The 26,761-nt window shown below is 39.0% G+C and overlaps 1 protein-coding gene and 1 long non-coding RNA gene across 2 annotated transcripts in view; one reads left to right on the forward strand and one right to left on the reverse strand.

Moving 5' to 3' along the window:
* LOC138963162 (uncharacterized) overlaps positions 1-26,761 on the reverse strand; it is a 103,778-nt gene that overhangs the window by 32,729 nt on the left and 44,288 nt on the right. The gene's annotated exons all lie outside the window — the stretch shown is intronic.
* On the forward strand, positions 1,920-26,184 carry LOC138963154 (gastrula zinc finger protein XlCGF57.1-like). Its single transcript, XM_070335189.1, has 4 exons — positions 1,920-2,007; positions 10,867-11,152; positions 15,725-15,871; positions 20,910-26,184. Exons 2-4 carry the CDS (start codon positions 11,041-11,043, stop codon positions 22,130-22,132), a joined length of 1,482 nt encoding a protein of 493 aa, XP_070191290.1. The 5' UTR covers positions 1,920-2,007; positions 10,867-11,040; the 3' UTR covers positions 22,133-26,184.

Here is a 26,761-nt window from a genome sequence, read left to right on the forward strand (position 1 = left end):
GAACGTTTATATTACATGCAATTCATGAATTTTTTTTCTCTTGAGCAATTCAACCTCTTACTCAATTTTGTTTCAGTTCTGTTTTGTGTGTGTGTGTGTGTGTGTGTGTGAGTGTGTGTGTGTGTGGGTGTTTTGTTTGTTTGTTTTTTTCTAAGTCTAGAAATTCGTGAAAGAGGCATATTGTTCAATAAAACATGCTTTCAGCTTTACATCTCAAAGATTGTCAGTCTTACATTCTTCGTGTAAATGCGTGTTTTCGCAAGAATGTTTTTTGATCTAACACTGTTCATTTTTGCATGGTATCCAATATACACATATAAACATGATCTCTCCCGCTAGAAGTTTGTTTTGGGTGTAAGGATAGGCTGTAAGAAGAGGTTTTACTTTAAATCCTCGATAAATAAAGTTCCATTATCACCTCTCTGTCTCCCCTCCTCTCTCTCTGTCTTAGATCTCTCTCTCTCTCTCTCTCTCTCTCTCTCTCTCTCTCTCTCTCTCTCTCTCTCTCTCTCTCTCTCTCTCTCTCTCTCTCTCTCTCTCTCTCTCTCTCTCTCTCTCTCTCTCTCTCTGTATCGGTGTCGCTCACTCGGTTTCAGGCTCTCTTAAAATTACATGAAACTACAAATAGTACATGTCATTTGCACTCACACACTAAACAACACGCCAACATAACCATTACTATTATACCCCCCGAAAACAGATCAGTGCTGGACTATAACTGTGTGGTTTGTGAACTGACATAATTTTTGTGTTCTTACATTCCTGAAAATTGATCTATTCAAAAGACTGATTAGAGTGCTTGTCATAAATGAGCAGCATGAAAGTGAACTGACATATTTTGAGAAGTATGTTGTGCAGTCGAGGAACTTGGCATTACAAGTACTCGACAAATACATAAGTTTCATTATCTGTATTTAGTGTTTTTTTGTGAGAATGTTAACTTTATTTCTTTGACTTGGTCACCTGGAGGACTAGTCTTTCATATCAAATGTAACAACACAGTGCTACTGTTCCGGATCGTGCGCTCAGTAGGGTTTATATTGTACGTTTTTTGGTGCCTGTCCTTTATTTTGGGCAGTCTGACTAAAGACTACGCGACCTTGCACTACCTTGCGCGGCCTCAAACTAAAGCATGTACATGTAATATTTTTATATATCTTGTATCTTCACAACATTATCACACTTTGTACCGAGTTTTAAGTCAGAGAAATAAAACATACGGAAGTTATGATGCACTTTTGAAGAGCTAGCGAGCGAAAGTGCAAGCATCGGATACCTGCGTCCGACCATGTTCGCATTGTTTTTAGAATCGCAGGCACGACCATACACTAAAGTATGGTTGTGTAATATTCTTATATATCTAGTATCTTCACAACATCATCTGCCTTTACACCGAGTTTTAAGTCACAGAACCGAGGATTTCTGCCTCGGATTTAAGAAACAAAAACAATTCAAAAAAATTCTTTCACACAATTATTCCAAATTTGGGGGGTTTATTTTATAACGCAACCAAAATTATTTTTAATACAAATTTTGAGCGGAAGGTCAGGCGGAAAATTCGATCAAGCCCGCATTGTTTGTAGAATGATGCCAGACATCTGGATGACTTGTTCTACAAGTGCAGCGTAACAGACAGATAGAAGCGAATATGGTCGGACGCTGAACCACGATGCTTTCACTTTCACTCGATAGCTCGTCGCAAAATACATCATAACTCCCTTATTTTTTTAATTTCTGTGACTTAAAACTTGGTATAAAGTCAGATAATGTTGTGAAGATGCTACATGTATATATATAAAAAATATTACATGTACATGCTTTAGTTTGAGGCCGCGCAAGGTTGTGCAAGGTCGCGTGCGGTCGCGTAGTCTTTAGTCAGACCGAAAAGACGCAAGGGAAATCACTCTATTTGGCTGCTGCTGCCATATTTGTTACCTGACCCGAACAAAAACGCCACTCGCTGACTACTACCAAGCGAATTATCTGTGTCATCACTGTATTCTCAAGGTAAACGCTTCGACAGGTTAAAATAAGGAACAACAATGCAAAATTGAGTTTGAGAGAACCAATTTCTTTCAAAGCTTCAGCAAGACTGGTCAAATGACCGGTGTGATCGAATGCAGATGAAGGCTACATGATAACTAGTAGTAGTACGTAGATGCTCCAGGAAATAAGTTCATGCACATTCTGAAATTGAGAAAATGATTTAATTTGAGCCTACGAAAACGTCATGTAATTACACTATTTCCAGCCATATCGGAAAGACACGTTACAATCATTCTAATGCAACCACATAATTGCTACAAACGTAAATCAAGGGAATAGGGATTAAGGCTGGAGCACACTTTGGAAAGTACGTTGGAGTAGCCTCCCTTCTACGTTGGAGTAGCCTCCCTTCCCGGATTTAGAACGCGTTTCGTGTCGTAACAGATTATCCACTTACTAGCCATATCCGTATGCAAAATAATGAAATAAACATTAGGAAATGGCAGACGTTTACAAATATCGACATTCTCTATCAGTGCAATAAAAAACAATCGTTAGAACTTGCATTTACGACATGTCGTGCGTGAGAACGTGTCAGTAAACAAGCACTTTTTGCCTTGCTGAAGAACCCCACGAGTCAAGCTAAAACAGACAACAAGTAATGGAAAGCAGTCTGCGGATAAACATAACAAACTACTGATGAAAAAGTGTGTTCATCCCTGCTCTGGATAAAAGACATCGGACTGATGACAACGTGGCAGCGTTCACGCGAAAAGATTTTTTTTCAGATTATCGCTTCTACATTTTATTGCACGTACTTGGGGCAGATCTGAATTTCTGAAAGATGACAAATCGGTCTTGTGAGTTGAGAACCACATGTTCTTTGCCGACAGAAATCACGATGGGACAAGATGTAGATTGTGTTGAAGAGATGTTTGCAGATTATCGCATCTACAAGTTTTATTGCTCAGATCAATGCACGTAGTTGGGGTCAGATCTGAATTTCGCAATGGAAGACGACAAATCCGTCTTGTGAGTTAAAGAACCACACGTTCTTTGGCGGCAGAAATCACTATGGGACAAGATGAGGATTGTGTTGAGGGGCTAATACTGACTGACTTTAGATGAAGAGTTCCTAGACTGCCTGGTTTTTGTAGAGAGGCATCATGATGATATCCTGGGTTATTTTTACGTTCTTGGTGACAACGCGCCAGAATCGCACGAAGATCGAACTCTCGAAGAAAACAAGTTTATCGCTGAACATCGGAAATGTGAAATGCTCTTCCTGTCTGACCAGTCTCCCCGTAAAATCCACAGGCTACATTATTTATCAGGTAACTTACCAAACCGGAGTGTGTGTATGTGTGTGTGTGTGTGTGTGTGTACACCGGATTACCACCATCAACGCACCCTTTTGGACTTTTCTACTATGCCTGCTGTGACATTCACGAGGATTATTGTGATTCTTGGACAATCGTGTGCCTATGCTGGACTTGCAGGAAGACAAACGGTGCCGGAACGGTATACGTGCTGCCAAGTGTGCACGTCCAGAGCGCAGTGTGAACCGAGAGTGAGTGTGTCATTGTGTGGAAGTTTTGCTTGATTGATTTATTCATGATTTAATTTGCTTTTTGGTTCAATAGTAAAATCTGTGTACGTTATACTTTGTATTTTGTGGTGTGATTCGCCCGAGTGCGAGACCCCCATCCCCGAACGCCTCTGTGGGTGGAATTGTATATATATATATACTTGTGTAACGTGAGTGTGTAGATGAGAATGTGAAAGTTGCTTTGGACCCAGATACACACAGCAGACACCAACGCAACAGCTAAGTTTCAGCCTGACAAAGAAATTCGAGTGACACAGCTAATGGCTGTACTTGTTATTTCTCTATTAAAACAAATGTTTCAAGATCTTTAGGCCAAAACAAATAAATTGTCTGTTTCTATTAACATGGCTAAAAAAAATAGGGTAGGTAGGTAGGTGTTTTTGTTGTTGTTGTTGCCAGGATAGAATTCTTGAAAATAAATGACACAAAGAGACAAGACTCGCTATAGATAGATTTATAAAAAATTTTAAAAAATGTGACAAAGGATATAAAATGATTGTTTTACCTGGTCTGGAATCTTCAGTAGTAATTGCATAAAAAAAGTCTGATAATTATATCAATTATCATGTTAACTTTTTCTTAAAATGGGTGCGTTAAATCCTAGTCTGTTTTTTTTAATGGACTAAGCAATCCTTGGACTGACAGAAAAGATGTATTTTAAAAATGTCCAGTTGCTTTTACTTATTTTTCTAATTGGAAGAGAATACAAATTATGCACTCTTTTCTGTTCAAATGGGTAGAGGGCGGGGGTAGTAAAAGGATCACAGTTCAAGATTTTGCGCGACAAGAGGTGTGTTTCTTTTATAAAGAGCAAAAACTCAACTTGGTATCTAACACTATTTCTGAACACTGTAACCACTTTAGCCCTTTTTTTTTTCTTTCTGTCTTTCAAACTTCTAATTCATCTTCAAAAATGATTAAAAAAAAAGGGTTTTTTTCTTCTGAAATCTACAGTTAAATCACTATTTTGGATATTCTATTTTGCTTCCCTATTTATCTTCTTAAGTTTTTGATCATCTGATTACCTTGCTTTTCTATTTGGAAGATAATATGCACTCTTTTCTGAAAAATGGGTAGGGGGTGGGGGTAGTAAAAGCATCACAGTATACAATTTTGTGCGACAAGAGGTGTGTTTCTTTTAACTTTGATGAAGAGGGATAACTCAACTTGGTATCTAACACTAGTTCTGAACACTGTAACCACTTTAGCACTTTTAATTTATTTGTTCTGTCTTCCAAGCTTTAAATTCAGCTTATAAAATGAGTAAAACAGTGTGTGTTTTCTGAATTCACCAGTTAAATCACTCTGTTGGATGTTGTTTTTTGCTTCCCTCTTTCTGTTCTGAAGTTTTTGATCATCTGACTACCTTGCTTTTCTATTTGGAAGATAATATGCACTCTTTTCTGAAAAATGGGTAGGGGGTGGGGGTAGTAAAAGCATCACAGTTCAAGATTTTGCGCGACAAGAGGTGTGTTTCTTTCAACTGTGATGAAGAGGAATAACTCAACTTGGTATCTAACACTATTTCTGAACACTGTAACTACTGAAGCACTTTTAATTTTTTTTTCTGTCTTCCAAGCTTTAAATTCAGCGTATAAAATGAGTAAAAAATTGGGTTTTTTTCTGAATTCACCAGTTAAATCACTCTGTTGGATGTTATTTTTTGCTTCCCTATTTCTGTTCTGAAGTTTTTGATCATCTGACTACCTTGCTTTTCTATTTGAAAGATAATATGCACTCTTTTCTGAAAAATGGGTAGGGGGTGGGGGTAGTAAAAGCATCACATTTCAAGATTTTGCGCGACAAGAGGTGTGTTTCTTTTAACTGTGATGAAGAGGGATAACTCAACTTGGTACCAAACACTATTTCTGAACACTGTAACCACTTTAGCACTTTCATTTTTTTTCTCTCTGTCTTCCAAGCTTTAAAATTTAGCTAATAAAATGAGTAAAAAAGTGGGTTTTTTTCAGAATTCACCAGTTAAATCACTATGTTGGATGTTCTATTTTGCTTCCCTATTTCTGTTCTGAAGTTTTTGATCATCTGACTACCCTGCTTTTCTATTTGGTAGATAATATGCACTCTTTTCTGAAAAAATGGGTAGGGGGTGGGGGAAATAAAAGTATCACAGTTCAAGATTTTGGCCGACAAGAGGTGTATTTCTTTTAACAGTGGTAAAGAGGGATAACTCAACTTGGTATCTAACACTATTTCTGAACACTGTAATCACTTTAACACTTTTAATTTATGTTTGTTTGTGTTCCAAGTTTTAAATTAAGCTTCAAAAATGGGTAAAAAAATAGTTTTCTCATAATTCACAAGTTAAATCATTATGTTGGATGTTCTATTTTGCTTCCCTCTTTCTCTTCTTAAGTTTTTGATCATCTGACTACCCTGCTTTTCTATTTGGAAGATAATATGCACTCTTTTCTGAAAAATGGTAAGGGGGTGGGGGTAGTAAAAGCAACACAGTTCAAAATTTTGCGCGTTAAGAGGTGGGTTTTTTTTTTAAATTGGTAAAGAGGGATAACTCAACTTGGTATCTAACACTATTTCTGAACACTGTAATCACTTTAACACTTTTGATTTATGTTTGTCTGTGTTCCAAGTTTCAAATTAAGCTTCAAAAATGGGTTAAAAAAATGGTTTTTTAATAATTCACAAGTTAAATCATTATGTTGGATGCTCTATTTTGCTTCCCTCTTTCTCTTCTTTAAGTTTTTGATCATCTGACTACCCTGCTTTTCTATTTGAAAGATAATATGCACTCTTTTCTGAAAAATGGGTAGGGGGTGGGGGTAGTAAAAGCATCACAGTTCAAGATTTTGCGCGACAAGAGGTGTGTTTCTTTTAACTGTGATGAAGAGGGATAACTCAACTTGGTATCTAACACTATTTCTGAACACTGTAATCACTTTAACACTTTTAATTTATGTTTGTCTGTGTTCCAAGTTTCAAATTAAGCTTCAAAAATGGGTTAAAAAAATGGTTTTTTTAATAATTCACAAGTTAAATCATTATGTTGGATGCTCTATTTTGCTTCCCTCTTTCTCTTCTTTAAGTTTTTGATCATCTGACTACCCTGCTTTTCTATTTGAAAGATAATTTGCACTCTTTTCTGAAAAATGGGTAGGGGGTGGGGGTAGTAAAAGCATCACAGTTCAAGATTTTGCGCGACAAGAGGTGTGTTTCTTTTAACTGTGATGAAGAGGGATAACTCAACTTGGTACCAAACACTATTTCTGAACACTGTAACCACTTTAGCACTTTCATTTTTTTTCTCTCTGTCTTCCAAGCTTTAAAATTTAGCTAATAAAATGAGTAAAAAAGTGGGTTTTTTTCAGAATTCACCAGTTAAATCACTATGTTGGATGTTCTATTTTGCTTCCCTATTTCTGTTCTGAAGTTTTTGATCATCTGACTACCCTGCTTTTCTATTTGGTAGATAATATGCACTCTTTTCTGAAAAAATGGGTAGGGGGTGGGGGAAATAAAAGTATCACAGTTCAAGATTTTGGCCGACAAGAGGTGTATTTCTTTTAACAGTGGTAAAGAGGGATAACTCAACTTGGTATCTAACACTATTTCTGAACACTGTAATCACTTTAACACTTTTAATTTATGTTTGTTTGTGTTCCAAGTTTTAAATTAAGCTTCAAAAATGGGTAAAAAAATAGTTTTCTCATAATTCACAAGTTAAATCATTATGTTGGATGTTCTATTTTGCTTCCCTCTTTCTCTTCTTAAGTTTTTGATCATCTGACTACCCTGCTTTTCTATTTGGAAGATAATATGCACTCTTTTCTGAAAAATGGTAAGGGGGTGGGGGTAGTAAAAGCAACACAGTTCAAAATTTTGCGCGTTAAGAGGTGTTTTTTTTTTTAAATTGGTAAAGAGGGATAACTCAACTTGGTATCTAACACTATTTCTGAACACTGTAATCACTTTAACACTTTTGATTTATGTTTGTCTGTGTTCCAAGTTTCAAATTAAGCTTCAAAAATGGGTTAAAAAAATGGTTTTTTAATAATTCACAAGTTAAATCATTATGTTGGATGCTCTATTTTGCTTCCCTCTTTCTCTTCTTTAAGTTTTTGATCATCTGACTACCCTGCTTTTCTATTTGAAAGATAATATGCACTCTTTTCTGAAAAATGGGTAGGGGGTGGGGGTAGTAAAAGCATCACAGTTCAAGATTTTGCGCGACAAGAGGTGTGTTTCTTTTAACTGTGATGAAGAGGGATAACTCAACTTGGTATCTAACACTATTTCTGAACACTGTAATCACTTTAACACTTTTAATTTATGTTTGTCTGTGTTCCAAGTTTCAAATTAAGCTTCAAAAATGGGTTAAAAAAATGGTTTTTTTAATAATTCACAAGTTAAATCATTATGTTGGATGCTCTATTTTGCTTCCCTCTTTCTCTTCTTTAAGTTTTTGATCATCTGACTACCCTGCTTTTCTATTTGAAAGATAATATGCACTCTTTTCTGAAAAATGGGTAGGGGGTGGGGGTAGTAAAAGCATCACAGTTCAAGATTTTGCGCGACAAGAGGTGTGTTTCTTTTAACTGTGATGAAGAGGGATAACTCAACTTGGTACCAAACACTATTTCTGAACACTGTAACCACTTTGGCACTTTCATTTTTTTTCTCTCTGTCTTCCAAGCTTTAAAATTCAGCTAATAAAATGAGTAAAAAAGTGGGTTTTTTCAGAATTCACCAGTTAAATCACTATGTTGGATGTTCTATTTTGCTTCCCTATTTCTGTTCTTCAGTTTTTGATCATCTGACTACCCTGCTTTTCTATTTGGTAGATAATATGCACTCTTTTCTGAAAAAATGGGTAGGGGGTGGGGGAAGTAAAAGTATCACAGTTCAAGATTTTGGCCGACAAGAGGTGTATTTCTTTTAACAGTGGTAAAGAGGGATAACTCAACTTGGTATCTAACACTATTTCTGAACACTGTAATCACTTTAACACTTTTGATTTATGTTTGTCTGTGTTCCAAGTTTCAAATTAAGCTTCAAAAATGGGTAAAAAAAATGGTTTTTTTAATAATTCACAAGTTAAATCATTATGTTGGATGTTCTATTTTGCTTCCCTCTTTCTCTTCTTTAAGTTTTTGATCATCTGACTACCCTGCTTTTCTATTTGAAAGATAATATGCACTCTTTTCTGAAAAATGGGTAGGGGGTGGGGGTAGTAAAAGCATCACAGTTCAAGATTTTGCGCGACAAGAGGTGTGTTTTTTTTAACTGTGATGAAGAGGGATAACTCAACTTGGTATCAAACACTATTTCTGAACACTGTAACCACTTTAGCACTTTTAATTTTTTTTTTTCTGTCTTCAGTTCCAAGCTTTAAATTAAGCTAATAAAATGAGTAAAAAAGTGGGGTTTTTTTAGAATTCACCAGTTAAATCACTATGTTGGATGTTCTATTTTGCTTCCCTATTTCTGTTCTTCAGTTTTTGATCATCTGACTACCCTGCTTTTCTATTTGGTAGATAATAATTATGCACTCTTTTCTGAAAAAATGGGTAGGGGGTGGGGGAAGTAAAAGTATCACAATTCAAGATTTTGCGCGACAAGAGGTGTATTTCTTTTAACAGTGGTAAAGAGGGATAACTCAACTTGGTATCTAACACTATTTCTGAACACTGTAATCACTTTAACACTTTTAATATATATGTTTGTCTGTGTTCCAAGTTTCAAATTAAGCTTCACAAATGGGTAAAAAAAATAGTTTTCTCATAATTCACAAGTTAAATCATTATGTTGGATGTTCTATTTTGCTTCCCTCTTTCTCTTCTTAAGTTTTTGATCATCTGACTACCCTGCTTTTCTATTTGGAAGATAATATGCACTCTTTTCTGACAAATGGGAAGGGGGTGGGGGTAGTAAAAGCATCACAGTTCAAAATTTTGCGCGTTAAGAGGTGTATTTTTTTTTAAATTGGTAAAGAGGGATAACTCAACTTGGTATCTAACACTATTTCTGAACACTGTAATCACTTTAACACTTTTAATCAATGTTTGTTGGTGTTCCATGCTTCAAATTGAGCTTCAAAATGGATACAAAAGGATTTTTTTCCGAATTCACAAGTAAAATCACTACGTTTAATGTTCTATTTTGCTTCCCTATTTCTCTTCTTCAGTTTGTGATCATCTGATTGTTATTTTGTTTACATTTTCACAATACAATATTGCAACTTATTCAGTAGTGTTTGCGTGAAAAAATCTGATACCTATGCTTAAACTTCAGTCGTTATCTTAAAATTTTGCGCGTTAAGCCCTTTATATTTTGTATTTTCCTGATAAAGCAAACATTGAACTAACAGAAAAAGTAACTTTTAAAACTACCTAATCACTTTGAAATTGGGCCTCCAAAGTGTTCTCCAGCCTTAATACCACTTCCAAAATTGGTCCTGTGGCTGTGCTTGTAAGTGTAACTGATCTGGCCGAAACCCCATTCATGCAATTACCCAACCCTCATTTATCTGAATTTTGGCATGTCATCATATTCACAAATCTGAAACATAGGCCTAAAGTCTTTCCGATTGATTTCTCTCCTTTTTTCACACTTGTTTCTATACACACTCTGAAAAAATGACACTTTTTTTTGTTTGTTTGTTTGCTTAACGCCCAGCCGACCACGAAGGGCCATATCAGGGCGGTGCTGCTTTGACATATAACGTGCGCCACACACAAGACAGAAGTCGCAGCACAGGCTTCATGTATCACCCAGTCACATTATTCTGACACCGGAACAACCCGTCCTAGCTCTAACCCCATAATGCCAGACGCCAGGCGGAGCAGCCACTAGATTGCCAATTTTAAAGTCTTAGGTATGACCCGGCCGGGGTTCGAACCCACGACCTCCCGATCACAGGGCGGACGCCTGACCACTAGGCCACCGTGCCGGTCTAAATATGACGCTGACAGGCAAAATATTACTTATTAGCGAAATCTTCTTTTTTTTTTGTCAATCGTTGTCCATGTGCTTTCGAATAAGTGCAGTCTAATAAATTCCCTCTTATTGGCGCAGCTTTGTTTTGTGAAATATCAGAAGATGCTGTCAATTCTGCTGATTTTATTTTTAAAACTACACATGAGTCATTGAGTGTGGTGTACCGATACTTGTTTAGTCATGGAGCTTTTGGGGTGAAGCGGTGTGTATGATTGTGAGAGACAGAGAGAGACTCAGAGACAGAGAGAGCTTTTCTCTGCATCTTTAAATTGCTGATTGAGTCTCGTTTTTCTACACAGCATCAATGCCTTGAAAGCCGATCAGCTATGGACCTGAAAGTGCAACGCCATGAAGAGAGAGCAGCTATGATTGGCCAACAACTTGAACAGTGAACAGTCAGGAACTGTCAGCGGCTTGATAAGTGAACAGTCAAGAACTGTCAGCGCCTTGAACAGTGAACAGTCAGGAACCATATGTCCTCTCCCAACAGCATGGAGGAAGGAGACACAGCTCTTCTCTCAGATGTCAAGATAGAAATTGATGTTGCAGAAGAGTATTGTGACATCACTGGAACACATCCGTATGGTAAGTGAAATGAAACATGTAATGGGGAGGGAGGGGGTGTTTTGGGTAAGGTTTGGTGGTCAAGTGGGGGAGAGACATTGTTGACACTATTGGTGACAGTCAGCCTTGGTAGCACTTCACACCTTTTTAAGGGGGGGGGGGGGGGGGCTGGGAGGGGGTAGTAGAAAAACATGTTGCATGATGCCATTAGTTACTACATTTAGTCTTCTTCTCATTTGCCACTACTGTACGAGGGCTGTTCCATTATTATTTAGAATCCAGGCTCCTGGAAATATGGCGTTAAAGACAAAATCATGCCGTCAAATAATAGACTAATGTGAGGCTTGACACAAAAAATGAAATTCCAGAGTTATGTCGTTTTCATATGGTCGACTCGGGAAGATACTCACTACCGCGCAATGTATGAGATTGCGTCATGAAGCTCAAATTCGCGATTTCGGACCGATCTTACAATATCTACAAACTAAGGGTTAAAAGAGGCCGATTTGCATGAAAGTGTGATGCAATGTTTTAGGATGAACACTCCTTGTAGAGCCGTGGTTTAAAACTGGAACAGCAATTTCCAACCCGGTAGACGGAGCCTTGAAAATTATACCCACCCTGGTCTACTCATTTCATCCTTTATCCTCAAAAACATTGGCGCTGTTGAACAAATAATAAGAGAAGATCCCTTGATTATATTCAGGGAGATGCAATATGCCCTTGGCATTAAAAGCTCTGCATTTGAAAAGATCTTACACAAATATTTAATGGCCCCAAACCAATTTGCCGGTTGGGTACCACATGAACTCAGTGACGGGAAAAAGAGGAGTAGGGCAGAGTGTTGCCTGACAATACAGTGGACGCCGCTTAATAAAACCGCGGTTAATAGAGCCAGCCGCTTATAAAAGCCGATTTCAGACGGTCCGGATAAATCACTATATCTTATGTATTAGAAAAAGCCGGTTAATAAACCCAACCCGCCGCTTATTAAAGCCAGTTTTCTCAGAGAAATCACGTAGTTTGTGACTAAAACTCACATTATCTTGTTCTTGTAATCGCTCAAGTCATAGGCCTATTTATGTCCAGGCTCACGTGTATCACGAAGTAACCGAGTTCAGAAAAGAATGTCAGTCAATGTGCGAATGTGGAAGCCGGGCAATCGGACTTGACAGGTGATGATGAAGATGACGAGGAAGATGAAGAGATGCCACCCCCACCGCCTTCAAACCCAGAGATGAGGCAAATAATGACCCGCCTTCGATCTGGTCTGGAAAGTCGTGGTTACCGCATGGAAGAATTTGAACCATTCGCAGACTCAGTGAGAGAACTGATGTGGAAGACGACCAACAAACAAACACTCATAAAATCGTTCTTCTCTGCCGAGTAATGATTCGTGACGGTGACAGTGAAATTATTGATGAACCGAAGTGATCAAAGTACATGTACATGTACATAATTAAAACAAAAGTTCAACATCCTTCGTGAAGTTTTGTTTAGATTCAAACAAGTGTAAATGACGAAAGAAAGTGACTGAGTGACGTAATCAAAAGAGAAAATGACGTATTCCTGGACCGCCGGTTAATAAATCCGCCGCTTATTAAAGCCATTTTTCGTCAGTCCAGAAGTGGCTTTATTAAGCGGCGACCACTGTACTTGAAAAAATAAGCAAATTTGGCTTGTCCAAATCAACATGGAATATCGTCAGTGGGGACGAAACCTGGGTTAATTACCGTAAAGTACCTTGTAAGCGCCCACCCCCCCTGTGCACCAATTCCGACCCAAAGTAGGGGGTGGGCGCTTACTAGGTACTACACCCTATGCACGAGCAGTTTTCAGTAAGAAATGTGATCTTTGATCTCTTCGTAATCATATCTTCTTTCTATTTTCATCTTCCATTGTTTTTCTTGTTCGTATTGTCATTAGAAGAGTTCAGGGAGACAAATGTCGTCGCATCCTTTTCTTGTCTATTTTACTTGGCCAAAGACTGTTTTCGGCAGAAAGAGAGAAAGAGAGAGAGAGAGAGATACATCAGAAAGAGAGATCACAGAGAGAGATCACAGAGAGAAAGAGAGAGAGAGAGAGAGAGAGATCACAGAGAGAGAGAGAGAAATCAGAGAGAGATCAGAGAGAGAGAGAGAGAGCTTCTTCTTTTCCTTTCCGGCCTGGTGACGTAACAGGGTATCGCGATTCTCTCGCCATTCTCGTATCCTTTTTCTATCTACCCCAAACTCACTTGTTGTTTGCGACACATTTCCATTGGCGTTATTAATCAAATAGTCAAGAGCTGACAGCTTAAATGCAACGGTGTACGATTTGATCCGCGGCATCTTGTAATCATTGACTTGCAGGCGTTTGATATGGTTTGCAAGAGCGGAGGGAAATCATTCACAAAACTAGCAGATCAAGTGCGGAATTTTTATTACCCCTGATTTCAATGGTGCAAAGTGGGGGGTGGGCGCTTACAAGGTACTATACCCTATGCACGGTTTTGGACTAAAAGTGGGGGGTGGGCGCTTACTCGATACTGGGCGCTTACAAGGTACTTTACGGTAGTTCCAATCTGAAACCAAACAACTGTCGTCTGTTAGGGTGTTCAAGCAGGTGACCCAACCCTTGCCAAGTTCAAATAAGAACCCTAAGAAGCCCTAAAAAAAATGTTGTGTATCTTTCGTCGCTAGATCAAGGTACATTTAAACACTGTGACTCTTGAGGACAGGCATACAGTCACGTCTGACTGCTGTGTCCACCACTAATGGTTGGAAATATTCGAGGCTTGACACAAACACCGTCCAAACACGGGTATTCGAGGGCTTATGCTGTAACATGGCAACGCACCTGTGTATACTGCCTTTGCGACAAAAAAATTTCTTGGCACCAAAGGGAGCACTACCGGCACGGTTGGCCTAGTGGTAAAGGCGTCTGCCCCGTGATCGGGAGGTCGTGGGTTCGAACCCCGGCCGGGTCATACCTAAGACTTTAAAATTGGCAATCTAGTGGCTGCTCCGCCTGGCGTCTGGCATTATGGGGTTAGTGCTAGGACTGGTTGGTCCGGTGTCAGAATAATGTGTCATTATGTGACTGGGTGAGACATGAAGCCTGTGCTGCGACTTCTGTCTTGTGTGTGGCGCACGTTATATGTCACAGCAGCACCGCCCTGATATGGCCCTTCGTGGTCGGCTGGGCGTTAAGCAAACAAACAAACAAACAAACAAAAAGGGAGCACTGCTGCTGGTTGCATCCACCCAATTTTCTTGACATCTCCCCATGAAAGTTCAGCCTGTTCTTGGATTTTAAGAAATAATAGCCGCAGAAACGCAGTTAGAGACCCCTGAAACCGGCACGGTTGGCCTAGCGGTAAGGCGTCCGCCCCGTGATTGGGAGGTCGTGGGTTCGAACCCCGGCCGGGTCATACCTAAGACTTTAAAATTGGCAATCTAGTGGCTGCTCCGCCTGGCGTCTGGCATTATGGGGTTAGTGCTAGGACTGGTTGGTCCGGTGTCAGAATGTGACTGGGTGAGACATGAAGCCTGTGCTGCGACTTCTGTCTTGTGTGTGGCGCACGTTATTATGTCAAAGCAGCACCGCCCTGATATGGCCCTTCGTGGTCGGCTGGGCGTTAAGCAAACAAACAAACAAAACAAGAGACCCCTGAAGACTCTGCGAGCCTTCACGGGGGCCATACCAGGTATAGCTGATGTCAAGAGGTCCCAGGCCCGAATGAGAACATTTGAGAGGATGGCCAGTTGGGTGTCGCCTGGGGAAGGATTGGTGTAGAAATTGGCCTGGTTAGCTTGTTTATATGTGTTTCCGTTTCTGAGATTCTAAATAATTAGGGAACAGCCTACATACTAGCACTACATTTTGTCAATCTGTCAAACTCACAAAATGAAATATACTGCATTGTTTCCACCACATCATTAAATCTTACGGCCTTGCGCCTTGCGCCAAGAAAGGGTCTAACACAATTACACAAGAAAAACGTGCAGAAAGTGACAAGCCAGTACATAGCGCATAGCGTATCACAGAAATGCCGTTTTTTTCTATATTTGTTTTCTGAGCGTGTTTTTAATGAAATGATGAAAAATAAAACAATCATTCGTTGATTGATTTCTAAAATTAGAATTTTGAGATTTTTAATGAGCAAACTCATTAATGGAGCTTCCGAGCTGAAATGCAATCGCATAGTTTTGGCTTCATCGAGGACTGCTTTACCAAAATTTCAATCAATTTGATTGAGGAAAAAAGCCTGGTATGATGTCATCAGATTCAAAGACATTTATCAAAAAAATTACAAAATAACATCTGGGGATATCATTCTCAGGGTTTGTAAAGTTTCATAAAGATCGGTTCAGTAGTTTTCTCTGAATCGCTCTACACACATTCACGGTCACACAAACACCACCATGCACTCTCGTCTCGATTCCACGTCTATCTTATTGTTCAAATATTTAGTAAAAACTTAATTGTAAAAAGACTGGCACACCAATATACATGAATTGTTGTTGCAAGCTGGGGCAGTGAATTGGGAACTTGACACAGTTTGGACTTTACTGAGTGTTGCTTTTCAAAATTACCTGCTTCTGGTTTCAGGTATGTTGAATCAGCAAGCAGATTATTATTGCCCAAAACAGGAACAAGGTGAGACATGTGATACAGTGCAGACATTGGAAGGACAAGGTGCAGTCAGCACTCACAGTGATACCTGGCTGAAACAAGAGGCAACAGACCAGTACAGAGGTATACCTCTATTTTAAATCTTCTACAAGTATGAAAACTATAGGTCCTCACAGAAAGAATTTTGTGACTATCAAGAGAGAATTTGAGAAAATTGGGTCTTTATGAAGAGAGGGGATTTGATGTTTTACAAAAAAAACAGGTTTCACAGTAAGGCATGTCGATGCACAGACGAGAGAAACCGTATGTAGGCACTCTGTGACCGGACATTCAGGTAACCTAGAAGTCTTGTGGGCAATATTGTGTTTTATCCTACATACGTGAGAGAGACACTCGTGAGATAATAATCGTTCAAATCACACGTGTGTATAATTATGTAAATGAGGTCATGTCTAGCAAGTCTGGCAGGGACCTGTTTTTCCACTGCTTATGAGGCCAAAGTCACCGAGACAAACGTCATTATAGAATTGAAAAATTTGCGCTCGCTAATAACCCTCAGTGATTTTTTAGAACTAACACGTCACTCCACACTTTCAGAGTGACGTTTCTTTGCTTGACATAATAGATTGCACGTCGAGGCTTTAGAAGAGATCGAGGTTTCAAAACAAGCGTCTTCAATTTTAACTGCCTCGACTGCATGACATTTTCAGTGAAATACACGTAAGTAACAGTATACATGTAGGATAAACAGAATACGTGACATCTGTGTCGTTCCAGATTTACACGAGTTGTTTTTTTAGATATTGAACTGCGAGCAAAAACGAGCTGTTCACTATTTGAAAAATCAACGAGGTAGTATTCTCTATATTATTTACCAATGGGCAAACTCTTGAATCTTGCTGTAATTAAACTTGATTTGCCAATCGTAAGTCCACTGAACTAGTCAATCTATACTATCTTGTAAGCTTTGAATCTCAAGTGTCAGATGCTGCAACATCTAGATTAGTTTTTAGTTCCCTCTGCAAATACTTTGACAAGGTCATCGTTTACCAATCTTGTTTGCTTTAGATACATTGAGTCGTTTTGAAAGTTACCAAGTGAAATAAGCTTACTTGTACACTGTAGCCGGTTTTTCTTTTTATTCAAGTTATGATTCCACAATTCTTTGAGAACTTATTTTCTGATGTTGTGAGTTCAAAAGCTACAAGCAGAAAATCTACAAGACAAGGGAGGTAGCTGTGTTATTTGTCAGAATGTATTTTGCATGGTTATTTTCCTGTCTGTTCATAAATAATGTTTTAAATCAAAGACAGAATTCCTTTAGATAATTTCATGAACTATAAAAATTAGTTACAAAGGTGTTTGAAGAAACAATACAAAAGAGGACAAGCAAACAAACAATTTCTGAGCATGTACACTAACTGACGCCCATGAGGTGGAATGTGGCTGTGTTGAAGGACAACCTGAATTGATTGTGCACATCATTACATTTAGTCAAGTTTTGACTAAATGTTTCAACATAGAGGGGGGAATCGAGACGAGGGTCGTGGTGTGTGTGTGTGTGTGTGTGTGTGTGTGTGTGTGTATGTGTGTGTGTGTGTGTGTGTATAGAGCGATTCAGAGTAAACTACTGGACCGATCTTTATGAAATTGTTCATGAGAGTTCCTGGGTATGATATCCCCAGATGTTTTTTTCATTTTTTCGATAAATGTCTTTGATGACGTCATATCCCGCATTTTGTAAAAGTTGAGGCGGCACTGTCACAACCTCATTCCGTCCCGATATAACCTTCGTGGTTGAAAACGACGTTAAACACCAAATAAACAAATAAAGAAACACCCTCATTTTTCAATCAACTTGTTTGAAATTTTGGCCAAGCAATCTTCGACGAAGGCCGGACTTTGGTATTGCATTTCAGCTTGGTGGCTTAAAATTTAATTGATGACTTTGGTCATTAAAAATCTGAAAATTGTAATTAAAATTATTTTTTTATAAAACGATCCAACATTACGTTTATCGTATTCTTCATCATTTTCTGATTCCAAAAACATATAAATATGTTATATTCGGATTAAAAACAAGCTTTGAAAATGAAAAATATAAAAATTATGATTAAATTTAAATTTTCGAAATCTATTTAAAAACAATTTCATCTTATTCCTTGTCTGTTCCTGATTCCAAAAACATATAGATATGATATGTTTGGATTAAAAACACGTTCAGAGAGTTAAAAAGAATAGAGATATAGAAAAGCGTGCTATCCTCCTCAGCGCAACCGCTTCCGCGCTTTTCTGGATTGTTAATTTCACTGCCTTTGCCACGAGCGGTGGACAGACGATGCTACGAGTGTACGGTCTTGCGGAAAAAATGCAATGCATTCAGTTTCATTCTGTGAGTTCGACTGAGCTTGACTAAATGTTGTATTTTCGTCTTACGCGACTTGTTACATTTAGTCAAGTTTTGACTAAATGTTTTAACAGAGGGGGGAATCGAGACGAGGGTCATGGTGTGTGTGTGTGTGTGTGTGTGTGTGTGTGTGTGTGTGTGTGTGTGTGTGTGTGTGTGTGTGTGTGTGTAGAGCGATTCAGAGTAAACTACTGGACCGATCTTTATGACATTTTTCATGAGAGTTCCTGGGTATGATATCCCCAGATTTTTTTTCATTTTTTCGATAAATGTCTTTGATGACGTCATATCCGGCTATTTGTAAAAGTTGAGGCGGCACTGTCACACCCTCATTTTTCAATAAAATTGTTTGAAATTTTGGCCAAGCAATCTTCGACGAAGGCCGGAGTTTGGTATTGCATTTCAGCTTGGAGGCTTAAAAATTAATTTATGTCTTTGGTCATTAAAAATCTGAAAATTGTAATTAAAATAATTTTTTTACAAAACGATACAAAGTTTTACGTTTATCGTATTCTTCATCATTTTCTGATTCCAAAAACATATAAATATGTTATATTCGGATTAAAAACAAACTCTGAAAATGAAAAATATAAAAATCATGATTAAAATAAAATTTCCGAAATCGATTTAAAAACAATTTCATCTTATTCCTTGTCCGTTCTTGATTCCAAAAACATATAGATATGATATGTTTGGATTAAAAACACGTTCAGAGAGTTAAAAAGAGTAGAGATATAGAAAAGCGTGCTATCCTCCTCAGCGCAACTGCTACCGCGCTTTTCTGGATTGTTAATTTCACTGCCTTTGCCATGAGCGGTGGACAGACGATGCTACGAGTGTACGGTCTTACAGAAAAAATGCAATGCGTTCAGTTTCATTCTGTGAGTTCGACTGAGCTTGACCAAATGTTGTATTTTTGCCTTAGGCGACTTCTTTTTATTTTGAGGTAAAGCTGTGTGAATGATGCAACAGTGTCTTCTGATTGTGTATGAGAACTTTCAAACATTCTGTTTTCAGTCAGATATGTTTGGTTACTGGCACAGGCCTGAAATTACTGATAAGCAACTGCTTGCATTCCTGCCAGCCATTCTGTGTGTGTGTGTGTGGGGGGGGGGGGAGTGTTTAACCTTTGCCAGTCGTCGTGGGTCCGTATGGACCCAGAAGGGTGTTTAATTGCAAATATATCTCTTAAACCAGTTGGAATTTTTTAATGAGCTTTTAAGAATGCCTGAGGCACCTAAAAAGCTCTTATGTTCAAAAAGATCATCAAATTTCAGCGAGAAGTAATTAAAAAAAAAAATTCAAATTTACACTACACACGGAAGACATCGTGGGGTCGTGCGAACCCATTTTTTTCAAACTGAAGGAACTTACATAAAAACTAGGGAGACAAGTCACAAACATAATTTTCTACGATCTGTTTAATTTTGGAGTTAAAGCTGCAGTTTTGAAAGAATGTCTGCTATATGCTACAGCCACTCTTCCTCCAAGTCTGTTATCATTAGTTATCAACACCCAGCTTCCCTATGCCCACAGGCTATTTTACAGGCCGTCTCGAATTTCACACGAAGACACAAATGAACGAAAGAGTGACTTCCCCTTTTTTCTTGGTCCAGTAATCAGAGATACCACCATACCGCTTATCTAAACAGTTCCAGACACTTGTTGGATAGAGGGTGTGAGTGTAAGTTGCGCGTCTGGAGGTCATTAATCAAATCTTCGTACTCGCAGAAAAATTCCTCCTGAACTTCGCCTTTAATAAGCAAGTCGCGTGGAGCAAAATTAATACATAACAATGTGGGTCCACACGGCCCCACAACGTCTACAGAAGGGTATTCACGTTTGTCCTTTTTTGAGAAGCTTTAGTCGGCACAGTAATGATTAAATTAATTACATGTATTTTATTTAATTACTTCTCGCGAAAATTTAACCAAGGCGTCTACGGGAGGGGATGCACGTTTTTGCTTTTTTGGAAAGCATGGGTCTACGGAAGGGTATGCATATTTTTCCTTTTTTCAGAAGCAAAATATATACTGAAAGGCATAAATTCTGCAAATAGTGCATTGAACGATTTTGCTCTCAAACGAAAATCAAATTGAACCTGTAATTTGTAGTTGACATCTTGAGTGTCGGAGCAAATGTTTTACGCTGTCAGCGTGCGCTTTGCAGTATTGCTGATCCAGCCACAGCTCACTGTGCTAATAAAGACAATGGGCTGAACGGGAGACAATAACGTAAAAAAGATAGTGTATGGCCCTATAAAATGCAACTGGCTGTTTGGCTGTATCAGGTATCGCAATCATGCCACGACTTGATGAAGGAGAGAGACAGCAAGCGATTGGGATGCTTAGAGCTGGCCAAAGCATTGAACGTGATGAACACTGAACGTTTTCCAAAATCATTGCGCTTGGACTCAGTCACTTTTTTTGATAAATTGTCATTTCATGATGTTCTATTCAAAATCAATAAAGCGAAGGTTTATAAACACTAAAATGGCCAATAAATAAAATATTCAAACATTGAAAACATTCACCACTGAGTTGATTTTTTGTGATTTTTTAAAGTTCAGTTTGCGGAATTTATGCCTCTCGGTATAGGTCCGCACGGCCCCACGATGTCTTCGTGTGTAGTCGATAACCCGGTCTGGCGAAGGTTAACAGGTCTGCATTTTTTTAAACAGGAGAAGCATTTGGTGTTATTCTGGGATCATGATCAGCATTCTCACATGGCTTTGGTTTTTCTTTCATTTTTCAGTGCTGGTCAGAGGTGCTGTGGCCACAGAGAACACAGCTACTATGCCTACAGTGCAGACGTTTGAAGGACAAGCTACAGACAGCACTCACAGTGATACCTGGCTGAAACAAGAGGAACATTCTAGTGTCAAGTTTGGTGCGGGGCTGAAACAAGAGGTACATTCAAGTACTGAGTGTGATACCTGGCTGAAACAAGAGGAACATTCTAGTGTCAAGTTTGGTGTGGGGCTGAAACAAGAGGTACATTACAGTATGGAATATGATGTGGGGCTGAAACAAAAGGAACATTCCAGTACGGAATTGGATTTGGGGCTGAAACAAGAGGTACATTCAAGTACTGAGTGTGATACCCGACTGAAACAAGTAGATTCAAGTAATCTGAAGCAAAGCACGCACACATTTGTCACAGAGAAAAAACATGCATGTACCGAATGTGGTGCAAGGTTCACCCTGTTTAGTAATATGAAGAAACACATGTTCACCCATACGTATTCAAGAGTGGAAAGGTACACATGTTCTGAGTGTGATGCTGGTTTTATACACTCGGGTACTTTGAACAAACACATGATGACACATACTGGAGAGAAAAAGTATGCATGTTCAGAGTGTGCTGCTAGATTTAAACGGCGTCAATATTTGAAACAGCACATGATGACACATACCGGAGAGAAAAAGTATGCATGTTCAGAGTGTGCTGCTAGGTTTAATAGGCATTCAGGTTTGAAGCAACACATGTTGACACATACAGGAGAGAAAAAGTATGCTTGTTCAGAGTGTGCTGCTAGGTTTAAACGGCGTTCAGTGTTGAATCAACACATGTTGACACATACAGGAGAGAGAAAGTATTCATGTTCAGAGTGTGATGCTAGGTTTAAACGGCGTTCAGTGTTGAATCAACACATGTTGACACATACAGGAGAGAAAATGTATGCTTGTTCTGAGTGTGATGCTAGGTTTAAACGGGGTCATGATTTGAAACAACACATGTTGACACATACAGTAGAGAAAAAGTATGCATGTTCAGAGTGTGATGCTAGGTTTAAACGGCGTGAATATTTGAAACGACACATGATGACACATACAGGAGAGAAAAAGTATGCCTGTTTAGAGTGTTATGCTAGGTTTAAACGGGGTGAATATTTGAAACGACACATGATGAGACATACAGGAGAGAAAAAGTATGCATGTTCAGAGTGTGATGCTAGATGCAGCAAGGAAGTTTGAAAAAACACATGTTGACACATACAGGAGATACAGGAGAAAAAAAAGTTTGCATGTTCAGAGTATATTCAACATGGAGGTTTGAAAAAACACATGTTGAAAAAACACAGGACAGAAAAAGTATGCATGGTCTGAGTGTGATGCAAGGTTTATACAGCGTGCTAGTTTGAAGCGACACATGTTGACACATACAAGGGAGAAAAAGTAAGCATGTTCAGAGTGTGATGCTAGGTTTATGCAAAGTGCAAATTTAAAGCAACACATGTTCACACGTACAAAAAAGAAAAAAAATGCATGTTCAGAGTGTGATGCTAGGTTTATGCCGCGTCAAGGTTTGAAACAACACATGTTGACACACACTGATACAGGAGATTGAAGCGACACATGTTAACACCTTCAGGATTGAAGAGTCGTACATGATTTGAAAATAAAGTGACAATTGTTAACACATTCAGTGTAATAGTATAGAGCGACATATGTTAACCTTCACTGTATCACGCTTTGGACTACACAGTCCGGATGATGTGGGTCGAGTATGACCCATGCTTTCCAAAGAAAGATTTAACGAAAAAATTATGGGTCGTGTATTTAGTCAAGCAGTATGTAAGAAATGTTAAGTCCTTTGTTCTGGAAACTTGCATTCTCCCAGTAAGGTAATATATTGTACTACGTTGCAAGCCCCTGGAGCAAATTTGTCATTAGTGCTTTTGTGAACAAGAAACAATTGACGAGTGGCTCTATCCCATCTTCCCCCTTCCCCCGTTGCGATATAACCTTCGTGGTTGAAAAAGACGTTAAACACCAAATAAAGAAAGAAAGAATGGGTCGTGTACAACCAACGCCACCCGAATATGGAAACAGCGTGGAAATTCTTTACGAAACTCCATATGGGTTGTCCAAGTTACTTCATCGTTTAAGTGTTCGCTGGGTATGTGTGTATATATAGTGTGTATAGCATATATATGAATATTGTGTGAACAGTACATTGTGGTGAGTTTTAATGTCTGTATATTGTTTTATGTAGGTTGTACATTTAATTGTTCTATTCTGTATATAATTATGTTCATTTGCAAAGGACCTAGAGCCATAGGTTAGGCACTTAAAAATGTCCAGTTATTATTATTATTATTATACATGAGTAGAAAATATATATGTAGTGAGTGTGGTGCTAGGTTCACTTGGTCTGGTACACTGAGCTGACACTAACAACAAATTCAGGAGTAACTTGAAGCAATGACATGGTTATACAGACTCCCGTCTTACCATTTGAAGCGACACATTTTAGCTGACACTTGAGTGAAAAAGTATTCATGCACAGGGTAGTGCTAGCTAGGCTCACACAGTCTGGTAATTTGAAGCACAAATTAGTGTTTTGAAATGACTTCTTTGTAGTATGCTAAACGACTGTGCAGAATGACTTCAACACTGCCAATTGAGCAAGAATTTGCTTCGTTTGCCTGTTTTAATTGCAATAAGGGATTGTCTGCAGCAGCAGTTGCAAGCATGCTTTGCACTGCACTGTGTTTGTGTGCATGCGTTTACGTGTGTGTTTTCTTTTGAGTTATATGTTTCTATTATTTTATGAATAATTACCAGGTAAAGTTGATTTTTAGTTGTTCACTTTTTTTAAAGCAAAAGGGAGAGGTTCACATTTTGTTCAACATTTGTTCCCCCCCCCCCCCCCCTCTTGTATGTTATACAGTAGATTCCGCCTTCTACGACCTCCCAAGTGGCTCTATCCCATCTCCCCCCTTTCCCCGTCGCGATATAACCTTGAATGGTTGAAAACAACGTTAAACACCAAATAAAGAAAGTTCTACGACCTCCAAAAATCTGAGAAAATCAGGTCTTAAAAAGGAGGGAGTCTTTAAATGAGGGGTAAATTTTACAAAGGTTTTGAACAGAACATCTGAGAAAACAGGGTCTTGAAAGAGAGGGAGTCTAAAATATATTGGAGGGTCTTAAAATGGTGTGTCACGTTTCAATATCACAATAAGGTGATTATGAACGGTTAGTTACTTCTAACTAACTAACCACACCACGATCCACTCTCGCAGTCATACAAATAAATAGAATCAACAAAAGTATAAGTTTCAGATGCCTGTTTATGTAATATCACGCCACCTCCCTCGAGACTTCACTCCAAAAGATGTTCTTGTTACGTTGAAAACGTAAAAACAAGTGGTCACTGACAAAAATGCCAGTTAAAGTACAGAAAATAATAATAACACGCTGATCCCATGTATAGTTAGGAAAGTCAATGATCTGCCTTAAAGTGCTAGTTAATGCAGGTGTCACACACCCCACGTCGTCACCACTCGAGTATAATCATTAATAATACAGATGACTTGGTGGTAAGACATGGTGCAACTTAGCTTTTTGCCACTGAGTGGGCGGCCCGTAATTAGTCTGTAGTCTCCACAACTGCTCCGTTGAATGTAGTGCCGGCTAGCGTGGCAACGTAGCAGGGAACAGTGGAGACATCAGGCGCCTCACTCAGTCGCTGAAGGTCCTCCCCGTAGTCTACCAGAAATAGTAGAGTTGTAGCTGGTAGGACGACGACAGCGACAGCAAATCACCAGTACACCAGAACACCAGGTTAGCAGGTTACGTAGACAAGTAGTACCGTAGACAATCCGGTTACAGCATCCCGTAGTAACGTAGAAAAGGCTGCAACAAAAAGCATCGGTGCACTAAACATCCCACGCTACCCCTCACACACCACCTTTAAACATGTCACCTTGACATATCTCATCGAGCACGTGGGCCTGCACAAACGAACTTTTACAACAACAAATCAGCTATTTCCCTTCCTTCTCTCCATATCTGCAAAAACCATATACAGATTAGTATTTTAGCGTCACAAAGAGCAAATTATGCGCTAACCTGGAAAGAACAACAGAGAGTATTTCATTCCACAAACATAGACTTGTAAACAGCGTTAAATAATGATTTATTACCTCAACAGCCTAATGTAGGTAGCCCTCTCTTTTAAGCGAATCCGCTTCCTTTTGAATGGCTTCTGTTCGTCAACGGAAAACCCGCCATTCTCCCTCTTGCGCTGAATCCTTATGCGGTGGAAAACCTTCCCCGCACAGCGAAGAAACTTTGACGCCCCGACTGTCAGCCAGCATGTAAACAGTGAGAAGGTGGTCTGTCCTTGAAGTTCCCCGAAGCTCAACTGGCAAGCAGCACGGCACGTTGATATACAGTGAAGTAGTTAAAACGTGTTGAAGTCCTTCAAACTCGTAGTAAATAAGACACCGACGATTCTCTCTCGCTGCTGAGTTTCGAGTGTCCAGTTAACATGTCTCACACAGACAACCTTGACAAAATCACGTGACTCACCTTGTCACATTCCAAGTTCAGCTATCGCCAGTTTTGCCCTGACAGCAGAAATCACCCACGTGAAATCCGTGCAACACGAAATACCCGTGTTCGCTATGCTCGGTCAGCTAAAACCCAGCCGCTGACAGAAAGCACAGGCGCTTTCTATCGCAATTCGAGGAAGGCACCCCACAGAGTGACACTTTCTCGATCCATGTCACTAAATCGTGACATGGGGGTTCCACAGTCACTTTTAATTTCGAATATGATCAGAACAAATCTGTTTAGATATAAGATGCAATGTTGATGACAAATGACATTCATTTATGTTGTTTGAATCCTTCAAGTCTTAAATTAACTGAGACAAGTCGACTACGCGACTTAAGGATTACTGGCAGTTTTTGCCCTGTTTTGTCATTCTCCTAAAAGTGTTCATGTGCTTTCACCAGTTGTTAATATGGCATCCGAATACTTTGGGTTTTGGTGCAAAGAACGTTTATATTACATGCAATTCATGAATTTTTTTTCGCTTGAGCAATTCAACCTTCTACTCTTTTGTTTAAGTTCTGTTTTGTGTGTGTGTGTGTGTGTGTGTGTGTGTGTGTGTGTGTGTGTGTGTGTGTGTGTGTTTTTTGTTTGTTTGTTTTTGTCTCTATTTTTTTAAGTCTAGAAATTCGTGAAAGAGGCATATTGTTCAATAAAACATGCTTTCAGTTTTACATCTCAAAGATTGTCAGTCTTACATTCTTCGTGTAAATGCGTGTTTTCCCAAGAATGTTTTTTGATCTAACACTGTTTATTTATGCATGGTATCCAATACACACATATAAACATGATCTCTCCCGCTATAAGTTTGTTTTGGGTGTAAGGATAGGCTGTAAGAAGAGGTTTTACTTTAAATCCTCGTTAAATAAAGTTCCATTATCACCTCTCTGTCTCCCCTTCTCTCTCTGTCTTAGATCTCTCTCTCTGTCTTAGATCTCTCTCTCTCTCTCTCTCTCTCTCTCTCTCTCTCTCTCTCTCTCTCTCTCTCTCTCTCTCTCTCTCTCTCTCTCTCTCTCTCTCTCTCTCTGTATCGATGTCGCTCTCTCGGTTTCAGGATCTCTTAAACATACATGAAACTACAAATAGTACATATACATGTCATTTGCACTCACACACTAAACAACACGCAAACATGACCATTACTATTATACCCCCCGAAAACAGATCAGTGCTAGACTATAACTGTGGTTTGTGAACTGACATCATTTTTGTGTGCTTACATTCCTGAAAATGGATCTATTCAAAAGACTGATTAGAGTG

The sequence above is a fragment of the Littorina saxatilis genome, linkage group LG3 (assembly GCF_037325665.1).
Source record: "Littorina saxatilis isolate snail1 linkage group LG3, US_GU_Lsax_2.0, whole genome shotgun sequence".
NCBI lineage: Eukaryota > Metazoa > Mollusca > Gastropoda > Littorinimorpha > Littorinidae > Littorina > Littorina saxatilis.